This window comes from Pieris napi, chromosome 21 (genome assembly GCF_905475465.1).
Source record: "Pieris napi chromosome 21, ilPieNapi1.2, whole genome shotgun sequence".
Classification (NCBI taxonomy): domain Eukaryota; kingdom Metazoa; phylum Arthropoda; class Insecta; order Lepidoptera; family Pieridae; genus Pieris; species Pieris napi.
In genome coordinates, this window is record NC_062254.1 from 5,459,092 (window position 1) to 5,478,102 (window position 19,011).

At 30.6% G+C, this 19,011-nt stretch overlaps 1 protein-coding gene across 2 annotated transcripts; it reads right to left on the reverse strand.

Annotated features, from left to right (window-relative positions):
- Positions 1-228: 228 nt before the first annotated feature.
- On the reverse strand, positions 229-18,210 carry LOC125060360 (protein lin-54 homolog). 2 transcript variants are annotated; one of them, XM_047665235.1, is made up of 22 exons: positions 17,950-18,210; positions 17,781-17,873; positions 17,473-17,605; positions 17,270-17,352; positions 16,845-16,961; positions 16,013-16,190; positions 15,197-15,282; positions 14,433-14,496; positions 14,209-14,339; positions 13,232-13,325; positions 10,993-11,078; positions 10,776-10,838; positions 10,044-10,158; positions 8,338-8,387; positions 7,461-7,625; positions 6,931-7,056; positions 6,641-6,731; positions 5,678-5,885; positions 3,827-3,938; positions 2,642-2,766; positions 1,755-1,953; positions 229-869 (listed from the first exon to the last, which is right to left on the reverse strand). In XM_047665235.1, the coding sequence occupies exons 2-22, from the start codon at positions 17,826-17,828 to the stop codon at positions 858-860; spliced, it is 2,286 nt and encodes a 761-aa protein (XP_047521191.1). In that variant the 5' UTR covers positions 17,829-17,873; positions 17,950-18,210; the 3' UTR covers positions 229-857. The 2 variants fall into 2 exon arrangements, with proteins under 2 accessions (XP_047521191.1, XP_047521190.1); XM_047665234.1 differs by having other exon boundaries at positions 17,781-18,210.
- Between the last annotated feature and the right edge of the window lie 801 nt (positions 18,211-19,011).

A 19,011-nucleotide genomic window follows, 5' to 3' on the forward strand; every position in this document is an offset into this window, starting at 1 on the left:
CAACCGATATATACTTACTTATTAAGAAAACTCCCCATTCGAAGTAATAAAAAAAACTTGTATTTATTCTCTAGTTTCGTGGCTCAATTGTGGACGCACATTTTATGTCAACGTGTGATCGGGTTTACCGTCAATCCCTAGGAATCCTTGGACCACTTTGGGAATTCTCATTCTAATTAATTTTATATAATGTGTACTAATTTCAATAAAATGTAAAATAAAAAACAGTTATTTATTACGCTTTTATTAAATAAATTCCATCTTATACGATATTTACATTATTTACATAATATAATTCCATTGTGCTTATTTACAATTAGTTAAACAGTCTTTAAATATAATATTAAGATTTAAGACTAATATTTCAATCTTCATATTCCTATATATCACTATGCAACAGTAAATTTTACTATCAAGTAGTAAATCTAATCTTACCAGTCGTATTTCTAACGAATCGTATATAGAATTCTACCATTTCGACTATAATAATATTAATAACAACGTAGGCAGATATCCCTATCTCGATTATTGCTTGTTTCAATTACACTAAAATTCCAGAGGGTAGTCTCAAAATTATCACGTCGTACAAAGCTAATATTACTGTTATCTTAAGTCAAGCAAAAAAAGATTATACAAAATTGCACTCATTATATTATCTAAACCAAAATACAACTAACATCATGTTATGTCATGATTAAACAAAACTAACTTTTGAAATTCTTGTGTATTAATTTAAGAGACTTCGTATTTCATATAAATACAATTGCAGATATTTTTAAATGTCTATATAAATTAAACTAATTACAAATATCACCACGGCGTTTGCTAGACACTTGGTTTTTGGCGGCCCATCGATGTCATGTCGGACACTGAAACAATAAAAAATTATAACTACCCCCCTTTTTCATAACAGCGAGTATTCAAATAGATTGCCCTTACATGGGTCATTGCAATGGACATTATAAATCTGCTTTAATAATAATAATTATTATTAATATTATAAATAAAGGGTTAGTAGTTTGACACCTGTATGTCAAAATAGTATTGGATTTTTTCATACAGGTTGACAGGAGTTAACGAACTGAAACGAGGGACCTTCAAAAATTATTATCTTAAACTGCCTGCACAGGATAAAACACGCTCGACTCGAAATGTTAAATTAAAATTGACTAGAGTCTGGCTAATGATAGGAGATAACGGAAAAGCGCGGCAAATTCAATTTTTTTTAGTATGGTATCCCTAAAAGTTGATATATTTTGTGGATTAAACTTACTAGTAACTGTATATCTATGAAATTAAATACTATACGTATTTAGTCTTTTTACTATTGATACTTAAAATGACTAGCATTGCATGTAAAACTAAAACTATATTTATTATAAAACAACTTTATTTGGAATAATCAAAATCAGAATCCAAAAAATCAATAAAACAAAGTTTAGGCTACCTGTTAACTATTCTCAAAAAATATATAATAGAAATAAAAATGAGTAATTGCATTAAGTATCAAGACAATAAATCATACTAACCTAAGAAATTCAATGACATTCTGTGTTGCCATCCGGACGTTTTCAAATAATTCAATTATTTATTAGCCAGACTATCAAAAAATAAACCCAGAAACGAGTATGCTCCATACCTCATTTATACGGACACCGGGACATCACACTTCTTTTCACTTGTCCATTTGTCCAACCGTGATTCGAACGCAGGGCCTTAGGGTACAGAGAACTGCGTTACTAAATTCAATATACCTCATCTTGGGCCATGGGCGAAGAATGCGCAGCAGCGATGATATCTTGCAGACATCGGGCGAACTCGTCGATTACTTCACGCAGCGGATCCGCTTCCGCTTCCTCTTTCGCTAGTTCCCGCTCACCGCCTTCCGCCGCCGCCACCAGGCACTGGCACACCGCTTCTATCACCTCGCTTGTCATGAATGCGCAGGGTTGCCTATCAAGGTAAATTAATTATTAATTACGAATCTTTTGTGTTTAAATAAACTTTTATTACAAAATGTACATAATGCGACGTTTCTTTTGAGATATTAATAAGAAACTCTAATTAAGAGTTTAATCGACACCAATATTTTTCAAATATGTAGTTTATTTTTTTTGCTGCAGGCGTTGGTGTAGTGTATAAAAAGGTAGGAACAACTCACGGAGCTGAATTGATAGTGACAATAATTAAAGCATTAATTGTATATTATTGTATACATATAACTTATGGACTTATTTTGATTAATATATATGTATATATTAATCAAAATAAGTCCATGGTTAGTTTACCTTCGCTGGCATACTAAACTTGATTAAAGGTAATAAATAACTATTAAAACTTATCTAAAAATTAATACTTATCAATTCATGTCGAAGATTTTTGAAGTTATACTTCTTTAGGCGCGTTATGAAAAATTGATGTTACACTATAAGAGAATAATAATAAATATTTATTTATTTAATTTTTCAAATGTAAACTGAACTTTATTGACTATAATGACTCCTTTTCCAGTCTTTGATTATTTAATTGTAATTAATTATTTGCATGCAATCAAAAACTATTTTTAATAATGCCAAAGAAGTATAACTTTTTACGCGCGTACATAAGTACACGCAACCTTTTTTTTTGTAGAAGTACTTACTTCAAATGTGCAGACTGCGACGAGTGATTGGGTCTCGCGGCTCGCTCAAACCGACCTTGCTCCATACAATCAGTCACGTTACGACATCCCACACATTTGCACATCGCTGTGCAAGCTATGCGCGCCTGGTACAAGGAAAAAATATTAATTAATAAATATATCCCAAATTATAGAGAGAGACACTGTTAGTATAAGATCCCGCTATACAACGACCTTCACCGAGATGCTTATTTAATGAAACTTATTTTATATATAATTTAATATGTCAATAAATATAATCCATATGGGTTGCCTAGCAAATTTCAGTCCAGAGTATGTTTAATTAATATTTTAAAAAAAAATTTTTTTTTTAATTTGCATGCAGTAAATTTTTTGAACTTTTTTCAATCAATATTTTTAATCAGGGTAGTATTATATATGTATCACTATAACCTTCTTTTATACTAAAGATGTATATATACTTTACTGTCACATAAAAAATATACACATAAATAATTAATTGATTAAAAACAACCTAACATTTGCATATTCTATGGGCTTCATACTTTCGATTGGTATAGAATTTATCTAATAATCATACCGGTGAAATGTTTAGAAAAATATTTTTTTTTTAAATTAATTAAACATACTCTGGACTGAAATTTGCTAGGCAACCCATATGGATTATATTTATTGACATATTAAATTATATAAAAAATAAGTTTCATTAAATAAGCATCTCGGTGAAGGTCGTTGTATAGCGGGATCTTAGACCATGTAGTTGATATAAATTTAATTAAGTATGATATATTATGTACGATACAAATAATATAAAAATTGACTTTGACTAATAAGGTAATATTCCTTAAGACAAATTTGCTGCCATTGTGTGTGGCAGAATATGCGAACTTACGATTGTACACATTTTTGTAACATAATCTTGCAATAAATAAATTATTATTATTATAAAATAAATACTCTCGGGTATGGGAAGCACATTTCTTTATAGATTTTATTAAGTATTTGTTTTCATTTATTCTAAAATTCAAACAAAAAAGATTTCGTTATAGTAAAATTACACGGCATAGGCATACTTCAATACATAAATATGTATTGGGTGTTAATGTTTTAAACTAACTAAGTAAATGAAGTTAATTAATTTTTAACTAACTAAATTAAGTTACAATCACCGTACAATATATATACCTCATAACATTCACAATAGTTCTTGAGACAACCGCTTCTCTTACAATTACATCCTTTGGTATGCCGTCTCACGATCTCTGGTCCACCAACTTTCGATTTGCCTATTTTTGGTCTGAAAAATACAAATATTTTATAAATATTATTATTATTTTATGTAAAATAAATAAATGTAATGTAATACGAAGATAACTTTTTAATGCAATATAATTTGTTCTGTCCTTACATGGACAAGGTGGGTAGACAAAAATTTCTACAAGTCTACCCTCACTCTCTCGCCTATATTTTTACATACAAAGCCATTGTATGGCTACGGTACTTCAATATACGTCTTCTCTTATTTCTTAAGGCAGAAACTTGTCATAGACATTCGCGCTTCATACCCTTTTTCGTATTTGTTATTCTTTTAGCAATTATTTATTCCTTTAGTCCGTGGCGACTTAGTACAAGTCAACCCGTCCTACAAGAAACTTACCTACCCCTGTATACGTAAAAATAAAACATGCCTATTAGACCGTTTTAACCAAAGTACTCATCTGCCTTTATTCATCACACAAAAATAATTTGACTGAAAGAGTTCTTCGGTTGAAGTGCAATTAGACTGATTTAGCTTTAGTTTACCTTTAAATATTATTTAGTCATATTTAATTACTATGAATATGATTATGTTTTAAGCTATTGCATAGCTTCTATCGCGGGCCTCGAGCGTGGAGACCGAATCCAGAAATTCCGTAACCGAAAAACCTTAAGCGTTAGAGCGGGACAGAACGCACCTGCTTATTCACATCTCTCTGACGAGATCGGTGCAGCAGGTGCGCGTTATTGTGAGACAGACCATAGGCGAGTTAGTCTGAGTCTGGTAGAGTGGTAGATTGAATTAATTTATCAAAGAAAAAACTTGAATTAATATCAAAGAAAAAAAAATACTGCATAAATAAATAATTATAATTGTATAAGTTGAAAAAAATATATGCAATAGCTTTACCGCGGCAGTCCCCACGACCCACACGTTTTTTTAAGTGAAACTTCTTTATCGGGGTTGGAAAAAAATTTAGTGTAACATTTTTTCGTTACGCGTTCTTCTTTATCGACGTATGGGAGAAATTTTGTAGCAGGTTGCTACAAAACTTCTCCCACGCGGCATGTTGCTTTTTGAAGTCAAACTTCTTTATCGGCGTTGGAAAAAATTTTACACACATTTGTCACATTTTTCGATTACGCGCCATCTTTTTCCGTTACGCGCCATCTTTTTCTTGTCCCTACCACGGTTGATCCGAAGAGATTCGAAGCCATTAGTAACAAAAATATATAATAACGAAAACAATGATAGTAATACTAATAATTCTATTACAATTCATGAAATTCTGTAATAATCTTAGTACTACATAGTAGTACAGTAATAAGTTAAAATTAAATAATTGTATTTGTGTTCATGTCTATGATAATAAAAGCCTTTTGTTAAACTTTATCTAATTTAACTTTATTTAACCAATTTCTGTAAAGTTGCATATAGATAAATTTCGAAAAATAAGGTCATAAAGAAGTTTCACTTCTAACGTGTGTACACTAGTACACGCACATTTTTTTATTTTTTTTCTAATGGCTCCTCTCTTGGCGAGCAAGAAAGCATCTGGAGCGGACTATCTGTTTCCACCGATTTCTGTCCATCGCCTCTCTTAAGATAGAGTACAGTTTTGAGGATGATAAGTCTTCCACTTGATCGCTCCATCTTGTTGGTGAACAGCAACCTGATCTTTTGCCTTGTATGCCAACCACGATCAGTTTCTCCAAGTTCTCATCACCTCTGCGCATCCTAATGGCTTATGTCACAAATAAACAAATAAATATACTCACTTGAATGCATGTGGATTTCTATCGAGACAGCCCCGAATAGCCTTTTGTCGTAATTCTTCATTTTCCAAATTATTATAGCAGTTATTACAATTGCATTGATTACAAAATTCCCCATTTGCGAAGCAGTCACAATACAATTTTAAACATTGCGATTTAGTACAGTTACACGCCTTGCGCGGTCGCAGACCTAGATCCGTTGTTTCTATTGCTGCAAAAATTAACAAATATATCAAAATCGAGGTCCATTCTTATTACTAACTTATAAGTTTATGGACAAAAATATCATGTTCAATTTCTTGAACTATATAGTAATAATTGATATAAATTCCATACTCTGCAACTTCCAATAACGATAGCGAACCTGACTTTTGAATTTTGATGCCATCCTTGGGAAAAAGCTGCGGACATTCAGAGAACTACAAGCAATTGAACGGCAAGATATTTGTATCCAAAACACGTTTAATTATATCTATTGGAAGTTACAGTTAATGATGCAATTTTACTAAAATAACTAGAGCACAAATTATGAAACTTATTTTAAAGTTAGGTATAACGTTTGTATAATCATTTTATAGAAGTGAATGACGGTCGAATTATTTACTACAAGTTGTATGAAATAAAGTTTATATGAAGTATGTTTAAGCAGTGTTGAGCAAGTGGCTTCAGCGTGCGACTCTCATCCCTGAGGTTGTAGGTTCGATCCTCGGCTGCACCAATGGAATTTCTTTCTATGGGTGCATAAACATTCGCTTGAACGGTGAAAGAAAACATCGTGGTGAAACCGACTTGCCTTAGATCCAAAAAGTCGACAGCAAAGAAGGCTAATCACCTACTTGCCTATTAGATTAACAAATGATCATGAAACAGATACAGAAATCTGAGGCCCAGACCTAAAAAGGTTGTAGCTCCAATGATTTATTTTATTTATGATGTTTGGTGCTCATGGTAAGCGGAAATATTCACCTTGTTCATTGTAAGAAAAGTTGGCATCTTCATAGGTGCTCGCTGAATCATTCTCTTCTTTTAGAGCAGCTGTTATATTTTCCGATTCATTCTGCAAAAAAACACGGGTCAACACAAAAATTAAAGTTTCGATATTTTAAGTACTTAAAGACGAAAAATTTATATACAACATGAAATGTCCAATAGCGCATATTGATTTGAGAGCGCAAAGCGCAATAAGCAAATTCCGAGGTAATTAATTCAAGAAAACACCAAAATGTTAGTTGAAAAAACTGATAATGAATACGTACGGATTTTTCAAAATCGCTTTTCACCTCTACAGTATGCTCAAAACTTGATGGTATCACTATTAAGGGGTGTTCCTGAGATTCCTGCTCCATTCGTGAACTGTCTCTGCTATTTTCCTCTTCTATTTTCTGAAAATTAAAAAAACAATCAAAACTGGTAATAAAATACCAGATAATTATCGTTCCTGTATTTTTATTCAAATGATTTAGTTTATAAAATTTCTTATCGCAGGACGAAATTTAAAGACGAACTTTCTAAAGTTAGTTTTTTACCTTGCTTTAACTAAATTGAGTAACTCTCTATCTATCAAATTGTATTTACGCTATAAAGTAAATATAATGAGATAGTTCAGTTTTATTAATATAAAAGTTTTTTGACACATTCGTCGGTTACGAAAGCTACCTAGCTTTGTATTAAGTACAAAAATGTAATATATAAAATTATAATTAGACATTTCATTCTAATTAACGAAAAAATATGAAATAATTGATGGATCATGGATATTATTATTTTCAAATTCTCAAACACTTACCGAATATTTAAAATCCACACTAACTTCATCACTCATGCTTTGTTCTATAAGAGTTTCTATTTCTTCCTTCGACTCGGTTTTAATAAATGATTCCATTAGATTGTCATCCAATTGGACCTTATCTGGTTCAGTTAAGGGTGCCAATAAACTCTGAGATGAACGTACCTGGATATTTTTTATATATTTAGATTTGTTTTCGTTAAAGTCGTATTCGAAGTTTCATTGACGAAAAAAACTTTTAATAAAAATTTAGCTTTTTAATAGTGTTGCGTCAAATCAAAAGTCAGACCGTGTCGTGTGCTAACGAAACTTTTTTTCTTATCCAAATCTTGTCCGTATAAGATGTAAGGGCTGTATGCTAGTCCATTACTGTAGCATTTTTAATTATTCTAAGAGCTTGTGGAATTTGTGATAAAGAATTTACAAGACGGTATAGTCGTGACTAGTTATGCGAGAGAAAATATTGATAATCTTGAATGTAGCTTTATTATCTTTGGTCAAACGTCCAAATCTAAAAGGTTCTAGCGCCAATTCGTTTTTTAAGTCTCGTCTTAACAAAAACTTAAGTTATCAGCAACAACTTTAAGCATCTAATAATATCCTAACGTTTCTTACTTATAAAAAACTTGCTCTTGGATATGTCTAAATAGTAAAAATAAATTAAACGTTAAAGAATAACTGAAAACCTCTCAAATAATATTTGTATGAAAATAAAAGCTATCAGGGTATAATCCTCTGAACTGTTTAGTGTTTATTGAAGAAAAAGATTTATTACTTTGAGAACATGTTGCACATGTAAAATAACCGACACGAAATATATTTGACAATAATTTCAATTAAATATAAAAATTGTATTAAAAACTCTAAATATGCTTACGTGTTTTAATGGCGCAATCTTCACTAGTTTTGGCGGTTTCAGTTCTGCGGCTAAAAAAGTTTATACTATAACCCAACAAGTTAAATAAATAACTTAAATCTAAGAGTTATTCGATGTATATGCAAACGCAATATTCTTGACTAGTTTAATGACAACTATAAATTCGATATTTGTCATTAATTATTTGAATACAGAAATAAATTTTCAAACCCAATTACGTAAAATTTAAATATCTTCCATTTTTAATGATTTATTTTCTTTTAAGGCCAGATATATGCCATAAGTTTTGTAATATTTTAAACAGTTAAGAACTATATACGTGACGTTATAGACATATTTATTTATTATGAAACTACCAATGATAATCTCTTTTAATTAATCAGAATTTTTTCCACTTTAGAGACGGTATTGGAGAATTAGATATATTTTTTAATTAACCAATATTCTAAATTTTTATAATTGGATACGTGTATAACAATTTAATAAATTGTTATTACATAACCGATTTTTTACACAATTTATTTTTTAATGTCAATGATTCGTATATACAATTACACTCTATTTTTTTTTTAATAATTAACTTTAAATTTTGAAATTATTTTTTATATTCATATGGATCTACAAGCGACTACCAACTGACAGAGAAATTGACAACGGACATGTCATGAGAAATAAAGTTCTATGTGTTCTGTGCATTATGACAATGAATGTTGTATCCTGTGGATTCTAGTAATCAAAACCAAAAAGTTTTGTTAACTCTTTTAGAAAAAAATTATAAATTCATACAGTTTGTTTGCAAATAAAAAAAAACAAATTGGCACATGTTTTATGGTACAATTTGTATGGAGGGTCTTTTTTATACATATTAAACGAATTGTTAGTATATGAAAAACATTGCCATCAAGTGATATATCGGTGAATGAGCGATTTTGAAGTGAACAACAAAAACTTTTAATGTATGTGAATTTTCTTTGCTTTATGAATAATATAATCAAGATTATAATATAAACATGGAATTTATGAGAGTTGAAGCGAGAAATCAATCAATATTTAATTATTCTAGAAAACTTGCCTATGAATCAATCCACACGTGTATTAAAATTTTATGGTTGGGCGAGTTTTTTGCCTCCCACAACATTTGGCGCAATAATGGTCGCATATTTTCATCTTAACTCTGGCTAATTTATTTGAGATGAAGCAATACCAAGAAATCAAATCTCAAAAAACCGTATCTCAAAGACTACTGAATCGACTTTGATGAAACTTTTTTAAGTTACCTTAAGCTTAAAATCCTAGTTTTTCCTAGAATTTCGAAAACATACTACATTTAAATATAAAAATTATCTAATTCCAATAATATATTCAAGTATTACGTTACGGAATTGTTGGAAATTATTGATTAAATTAACGTGATTAAATTAAACCCCCCGTGTAACGCGCCGTAACCTTTTTTCTGTACCCAAGTATAGTAAAACGTTTCGTGATCACTGATCACCTAGTGACTCTTTATACCTAAAAGTTACCATTATGTGGTGCAAAGTACTGGAAGTCGAAAATAATATTAACAATAGCGCGTAATTCAATCCCCGCCCCGCATCGTAACGTTTAACAAAAGGACCCCTCCCCCCAAATCGTTACGTAATACTTGAACTCTCCCTTACACCACATAGAAGTCCGTTATAAATAACATATTGTCATACACTAACCTCTACTACTATTATCCGTGACTACGCTTGACTTTGGTATTGTTATCATCTTTTGCGGCTGTTTCACGACCGACTTAGTTGCCCCAGAATTTGTGACGATTCGAATAAATTGAATCTGAAAAAATCATGGTTAATTTCTTTAAAAGAAAAAACGTGACGTAGAATTTCCCGTCTAGATTTTTAATTGCGGAAATATTTTTGGAACGAAGTTCCTTATCGCGCGTTGTGAAAGGGGGCTAGACGGAAAAAAATCTTACGAAAAGTTGTCACGACACTTTTTTGCTATTTGCTATTGTAATACACCGGTTCTCGTCCGATCACCGAAGCTAAGCAACGTCGGGCGAGGTCAGTACTTGGATGGGTGACCGCCTGGGAACACCTCGTGATGTTGGCTTTTTTTTTTTTCGTCGTAAGATTGGTGTCGAGAAAATCTATCATACTGTTATGATACCAATTAACATATAAATTAATCGAAAGGAATTTCGTTCCATCCGGGTGTCCCTTGACACCTCTAAAGTTTTTTTTTACCTTGTGTACCTAAAATATTTTTTTATTAACCACTATCACAAATTTAAGAATACACATATTAATTCAATTTAATTAACTCTAATGATAATTCTGGCAATGTGAGTATGGGCGGCGGTATCGCTTAACACCAGGTGAGCATTACATAAAAAATAAACGCGCAAAATCGTAAAAGATATGAATTTAAGTAAATTTTAGTATACATACCCCTTTTCCCGGAACATTTATTTGATGAATTTGTGTCCTTGACGAATCAGCTGTCGTGCTAACCTAGAAATTAATATTTTTAAAATCACTGATATATAATACAAGTGATATGTATATTTTAAATGAAAAATTATTGTCTCGTGACCATAATTATAGATAAACCTTGAATTGAACAGATTTTATTTTCAGTAACACAAAATATTAAAAAAAAAAATACCTGCGCAGGCGGCGCTGTTGACTTCAAAATCACATTCTGTGAAGACGACAACGCGCTGGTCGGCACTTTGCTATCCGCTGGTGTAACTATTAGAATAATATTTTAAAAATTATGCTCTAGCACCTATCATTAAAACATTTTTATTCATATAACGCATAAGGTAATATATGTATATATATATATATATATATATATATTAGGGTGGTCCTTATTCCTAAGAAAAAAATTTTTTTTCTTTAATTTCGCGGGGCACCACGTAATTTGGATATATACCATAAAAAAGTGTTTCAGTATTTTTTTTGAAATTTTTAAATGATATTTAGAGGTCGCTACCAAGGTTTGAATTTTAAATAAAAATTGAAAATCTGTAATTGTTAAAATTCTTTATTTTTAAACCCAGGTCTTAAAAATGTTACGAAATTATTGTTATTGTTATTAATTAAGATATTATATAGATACCTGATTTGTTTATTTTAAAGATACAAGGGTTGAATTGTTAGTATTAGGGTACTTTATCCTATACTCTTTTACCATCAAAAGCAAATATTGCTTCTGTTCTTCATTTGTGGTAATTAATTTTTTATATTCTACCATTCCTCTCAGCTATGTCGTTCACTATTCGCAATGAATGAACGATATTTTTGGCAGCTATATAATCAGCGTCTTCGTTCCAGGTTTCGACGTCTTTTAAAAAAAACATGATGAGAGATCTAGGGTCTGGAAGAATCTTAAGGAACGACTACTCACGAAGTTTTCTATTTTTTTTGTTGATATGTGCGATGTCAAGGTTTATTCGTTTTAAGCAATCTTCTGTGCCTTAAATTTTGAGTACTTCTACCATTTTTTTATTTTCTTGAACTGAAACTTCGTCATTGAAAAACGCAAGCGAAACTGTCTTCTGACAAATTATTTAAAATCTTTATCAGCGCATCAGTAGCTATATTTCTGTTGAAGCTTTAAGGTCTATTAATAATTGTAAGTCGTTTCTTAGTGCTGACTGACTCGAAGACTGCTTGATCAATATTTGACATAAATCATCACCGTGAAAATACATATTTCTCTCACAGCCTTTTCGTCCTTCTTCGTTAGCTTAAACTGATGCTTAAATAAATACATTTTTAAACTGTACAAGACTCTTGCCATCCACTTAGCTCGATGAAGACCAGCAGGTCTCTGAAATGAAACGCTTTTGTCAGGAACACCTCCTAAGGAAATAATAGTAAGATTCAACAGTTCTCTGTAGTCATGTCGAGGTTCATGTACTTGAAGTTGCTTTTATGCAAACGAAATCCTGTCTGCGGCCACTTCTGCAAGAATATTTGCCTCAGCGTCATCAGCTGTTATTGATTTGAAGTCGCTTTGGTCAATAGTGTTACAATTGTTCTTAAATCTTTTGAATAATTGTATATCAGGAGCGCTAGATGGGGCAAGCGATTGATCCACTACAGCTGACAACATAATTTCCATTATGTGGTGACGACAAGCAAACCAAAGCTTATTTTTATTCATTTTGCGCTCCAGAAGGACGAATACTCCACTCCTTAAGCCGGTATTTACAGCAGTAGTGTCAAAACATTGTCTAACATTTTACTTTATAGCTCAAATTCCATGACTTTATAGCTTCATAGACAGCTGGACGCACAAGCTTCGCTTGTTCCACGTTCCAATTTTGGAATAGCGAGTAGTTGATAAATTCCATATTCTGATGTCAAAATTGGCAGCCGATCTTTAGTTTTGTGCCCAGTAATGTCTTCGAGAAGTTTACCGTCCCAATGGATTGTTAATGACGAATTAGGTTTAAACTCGCTTTTGAGCGAATCTGCACAGCTTTGCGATTTTTGACCCATTACCGACGCATAGTAGATCTATTGACATTAAATTCTGATGGACCACAGCCTGCACATTTCAAAGTAGATGTCACGACCATAGTTGCTTGTCTGTCACTCAATTTAGAGACATCAAGACTGGTATCTAATTGACTGTAAATAATATAAAAAATATTTTATTTGTAAAAAATTTGACAGCTGGTAGCGACCTCTAAATCTTAACAAAAACAAAAACAAAAAAACACGTATTTCATATTTAGAGGTATATAATCAAATGAGAAAGTGCCTCGAGGATAATTCAAAAGTCGAAAAATAAGGACCACCCTAATATATATATATATACAGATCACAATTTTTAAGACGATATTTTTTTTTTTTTAATTTACAGGGACTAAAGTTTATTTATATTTTACCTTTTGGAAGCAGTTTGGCCATTGGTTGAAGCGATATTATTTCTTGCTTCTTTTTTAATTTAACACTTTGTTCGTTAGGTGATACCAATATTACCTGTTGACAAAAATAATTTCAAAGTGCTTTTCCTTTAATGTATTTTTTGAAGTTTTTATATATGTATGTAGAGATATATTGATAAAAAAATATGTCAAAGAACATGTAGTTAAAGAAAAAAAATTTTGTTACTTTTATTTAATTTTAAAAATTAGGTTTTTTTTATTTTTCTAAAATCGTTTATAAAGTTGTTTACCAATTACGGGATTAATCTTTGTGTATGTGAATCGAACTTAGTATCTCCAGTTTACATAATGTATCTAGCCCTTGCGGTAAATATATAATACAGGTACAGCAAAATTTCTATTAAAAAACTTTAGCCTCAACACAGAATTGAATTCACATTGGAAAAACTTAATTATTTATAAGTAATCGATATATTTGAAGTTATACTTCTTTAGGCGCGTTATGAAAAATTGATGAGAGTGAAATTTTACGATGCGCGCGCACCGTGACACAAAATTAACAGAATGAAGTTGCCCACGGAAGATGCTACCGCATTGGACATAATTTAAAAACAACATTCGAATAATAATAGAATTTATGTTACACTTAATGTAAGAGAATAATAATAAAATATATTTATTTAATTTTTCAAATGTAAACTGAACTTTATTGACTATAATGACTCCATTTCCAGTCTTTGATTATTTAATTGTAATTAATTATTTGCATGCAATCAAACACTATTTTTAATAATGCCAAAGAAGTATAACTTACGCGCGTACATAAGTACACGCACCTTTTTTTTTACATTCGACAAAAACTTAAACAAATATTTGAATTAAACATGAGAATTAATTATATGAAGTTAATTTATGATTTCAGACTATCAACACATTATTTAAATTACAAAGCTCATATTATAATAAAATATAAGTACCTTATTCCTGACAGAGACGGGTACACTACTGTTGGGTTTGATGGTGACATAACGTGTTTGCGGTTGAACATTTGTATTAGGCAATACCTTTGTTATTACCGTCTGCTTAGAGTCCATTTTTGCTTGACTAGCTGAAAAAACACAAAATTGTAATTGTAATAACACGTTTATTAAACACTATATACGGTTAAATAAAATATTTAATTAGTAATAATAGTACAAACCTGGTAGTGTTATAATTTTCATAGGCTTGCCGTGGGAAGAGACAGTTTTTGGAAGAAATTGAACCTGTAATCGTATATAAATTTATTATTAAAGGCACTAATTTTTAATACTCTAAACATTAAATCTGTCTTACTATTTTACTAAACTAAGGCTGGTATTCCAGAATGTTCAATGTTCAACTTTTTTTTTTGTGTGTGAAGTTTAGCATATTTGACAGCGCTCAAAACGAGATTGTTTGATATACAAATTAGTATATGGACATTAGTTTTAAGCTCTATTGGTAAGAATTTAGCAAAATTTGTAATCGTATAGTGGGTTACTGCAATGTTTGTCGGTATGGCTATTAGGATTCATTTTTTTGTCAGACCATTCAGGTATCTCTATTGAGACTGCAATTTTTTTCTGTGTGTCACAAGTGTCAGACACAGATCATCTACTTGCCTATTCAGAACAAAAATGACACAGAAACAGGTATAGATATCTGAGGCCAAACTTAGAGATTGTAATGCTACTGTTTTTTAAAGCACAGTAAAGTAATATGCCCATAAAGAACTGTCAAAAACAACTTGACACATTTTTTTGATTGATTTTGAAATGCTTATGACTATAATGATAACAATAAAAATCCCTCAAAAATAAGGTGTTATTTACTTAATCAAATTAACTCAAAATAGAAGGAGAGTTAAATTAAATTGTTGTTATCTTCATTCTAAGTACTAAACTATCTTTCGAGAAGATTTAAGTTAAGGTATAGATCATTTACCTGACTGGAATTTCCTTGACTTCCGCTGATTAGTTTAACCTTTTGAGGATTTGATGGCATCATTAGAATCTGCTTGCCAATTTGAGCTGTAAATAACAAATAATAATATTAAAATATACATAAATTACGTGTCACGTTGTTTGTCCGCTATGGACTCCTAAATTACCGAACAGTTTGATCTAACTTAAAAGAAGGGATAGCTTACTTCTCAATATTAATAGTATAACCGCAATATTATTTTATTGCAAAATATTTGTTTATTATTTGATAGTCACAATTCTAACAGATGGCGCTGTGTTGAATGTACCATTGTTTCACATAAGCTACAATTTAATTGCATAACCAATAGTGTGGTGGTCCCCATGACTGGTGTTCTCCTACCGTTTCCCTTGAATACTACGTTTACTACTTCGTAATACAAAAAACCTTAGCCACAGCAACGCTTGGCCAGTCTGCTAGTTAAAATATATAATTTATTTCACAAATCTATTGACATATTAATTATTTGTGTAATTATTAGATTAAAGTAAATAGGCAAGTTACAGTAGTACTTAAAAGTCAATAATAAATATGTAGTAAAGGTAATACACCTAAAAATGGATTGCGATTACACTATAACTTATAATTTTATATGAAACTCATGCATATAATATTAAGTATTTGTTATTACATTATTTACATCAAATCATGAAAAACAAACCTGTGTATGATGATTTATGCTGAATAAAGTTTAGAATATTTTGTTAATTAAATTATTTTTTTGCATTATAACAAATTTTATGACCGTTTCCCAGATGTAAATAAAGTTTCACTCACCTAAAAAAGTTCCTTTAGTAGAACCTGGAAGAGATCCTATTGTTTGAGTTTTATTGATATTCTTGTTCGAGACTAATGTCATGGGCTTAGGTACTATATTAACAAGTTTGGCCATTGAAGGTTTGGGCGCAATTGCAACTGGCTTTGGTAGAGATTCAGCTTTCTTGCGTGGTGATGACTGAAAATTATAAATCAATAATTTTAAGTAGATATTATATATAATACTAGCAAACTCGGCGAACTCCGTTTCGCCACCAGATGGCTTCGTTTTATGTAACATTTCGTTTGGTGATCCCGCTTTTCTGTTGAAATTTTTCCTGAATTTTCTTTGCTATAAACCTCACGGAGCCCGAGACCTTTCCAACGAATGCAAAACCGTGGAAATCGGTTTGTGCGTTCTGGAGTTATAGCGTCAGGAAGGAAAACCCGACTTATTTTTATATAGTAGACATACATTTTGTTTCTTGGAAAAACCAACTCAGGATACTTTGTTTATTTGCCTACAATCAGTTTTTTATAGTTTAAAATTACTTAAGTTGTGATGTTATGATTATTTAAAAGCAGCTCAGAAGTTTTATTTTTATAGTATAGTATATGTTGTATCATATAATTAAATATGTTGAACATAATTGTTACATTTTATAGCTGGTGAGTTTAAGTACTACATGTTTTCCATATAAAGCTATTACTTTTATATTATTAACTATTTTATTTAATGTATTATTCATGCTAATTAAGATAAGATAAAGAAATAAACTGGTGCAGCTAGTGTCTGGTCATTTTTACAAGAATCTAAAATAGTGCAATTTATTAATAAATTAATATTCGGTACCTGCACAGTTGTTATAACAATATTCTTCTGTAGTTGTTCTGGTAGTGTGGTAATAATTGGTTGATTCAATTGCAAATCCAACATAGTATCCGACTGTGTTGTTAAATTATAATTGCTCTGAAAGTAAAAAAATATGCTTGAGTTAGAATTACTGTAAAAACTATTAAAGTAGCATTTCAGTTCTAATAAATTTAACCTAGACAAATATGCCAGGATATTGTGAAAAGGGCATAGAGAAAATACATTTTAGTGTTTAATATTCTAGAATATTTTTTTTAAATATAAATTAATTTCTAAACTATGGTCATAATTATTTTGCTTGGAGCCAAACACAGGATCTACTTAAACTCTTAAATTGTTAATATACTTAGCACTTGAAATATATATATATACATATTTACTGTGAACAGTCTTGACAAATTTACCTGAACTTGATTTAAAGTAGTTAATTCACTTTGATCATTCTGTAAGTCTTGTAAATTAAATTGGCCTCCTATGAAGTCAGAAACTGTAAAAAATATATGTACATGTATAGTAATTAAAAAACAATTCATCTGATACAATATTTTAGAAATGAAGATTATTCAATTCAGATCAATTTAATATTGTATTATTTATTATATCTTACTTATAATTTCTTCTCCAGTTGTATCCATAAGCATTTGCTTCTCTTCATACACAAACTCCATGGGAATATCCTCTTGATCAAGGATAATATCATCTTGGTGGCATACTGTCTCCTCAGGTTGTTCAAAATCCACCTATGTTTTTAAAAGTAACCAGGAATCAATACAATATGTTAATCACGACATTAAATAAATAAATAATGATCATGTTTTTTACTTTGAAAATTAATTTTCTGTATATCATATAAAAAAATAAATTAAAGCAATAAAATCTTGGTGTTGAACCTGCATTTTACTCAAAAATACTCACTTGCATTGTGCTGTCTAAATTCAGAGAATCATCTAAATTGGTATCCATAGCTGTTTACTGATTCCACTATTAAATCCTCAAAGTCAGCTTAATCTAACAGTAATAAGAAGTTCTTTAAATAAAGAAAGAAATAAATATCAAAGGAGTTCAAATGAGGCCGCCATCTTACGTTGTCAAATACTTTAAAGTGGCTCCCTTAATAAACATCCACGGTTAAAATCAAACTCTTAGACCTTCAAATATACTTTTAACATCGTAAAACTTTTTAACAAAAGGTGAATAAATAGATGTACATAAAATTAAGAATCAGCAACGTTTTAATGTAGGTTTCACGTGCGAAACACGAATATAAATATGAATATTTTTCAAAAAAAGCGCAAATATAATTTAATGGCGCCTCTTTGAAATTTTGTATTAGTGTCAAAAAGAAGAGACAAGTATGAGTACAACCAACATAATATAGAAAATTGTAAGCAACAGGTTATCACAAGATTATATAGATAATAAATTAACTCTTAAACACCAATAAAGTATAATATAAATTGATACGTCGGAAACATACTAATTAGTAAACTTAGAAAACGTGTAAAAGCAAAAGTTAACATCTAGCTGCTAAATTTAAATTGTCAAATGGCATAGTAGACTAGTGTCTAGTAGTACAACTATTAAAGTAACTTCTGTGTTGCCAACTTTCAATTTCGAAAATGTGCTAGAAAACTATATATTATAGACTCGAAAATGAGCAAAATCTTACACTTTCTTACACTTTTACCACAAAGAAGTGTCTCCTGTTATTCTTATTAAGGTACACCATACTACTTCTACGTTTTTAAGGTCAATTATATTATGATAATCTAGATTACTGTCACGTGACTGAATAATTTAAAATTTCTAAAGAGGTTATGATTTTGTTGCAGTGACGTGTTTTTCATCGACAAATTCGAATGTAAGAACTGAGAGAACTAAAATCGTATTGCTAAGCTTGGTTTAACTAACCCCTTAGTCATAAGAGGTTAGAGGAAAGCTATATAGAAAAGCTAACCAAATTCTAGATTTCATATTAAGAACATATTTCAAAGCCATTTAAATATCCAAAATTTCAATAACCTTATAAGAAACATTTTGGAATATGGGAGTCTTTAATAGAACTCTTCAACTTTAACTTCTAATATATTTTTATCAACCATGCCCCGTGCCCGTCTTTACTTAAAGGATTGGCATTAAACCTACG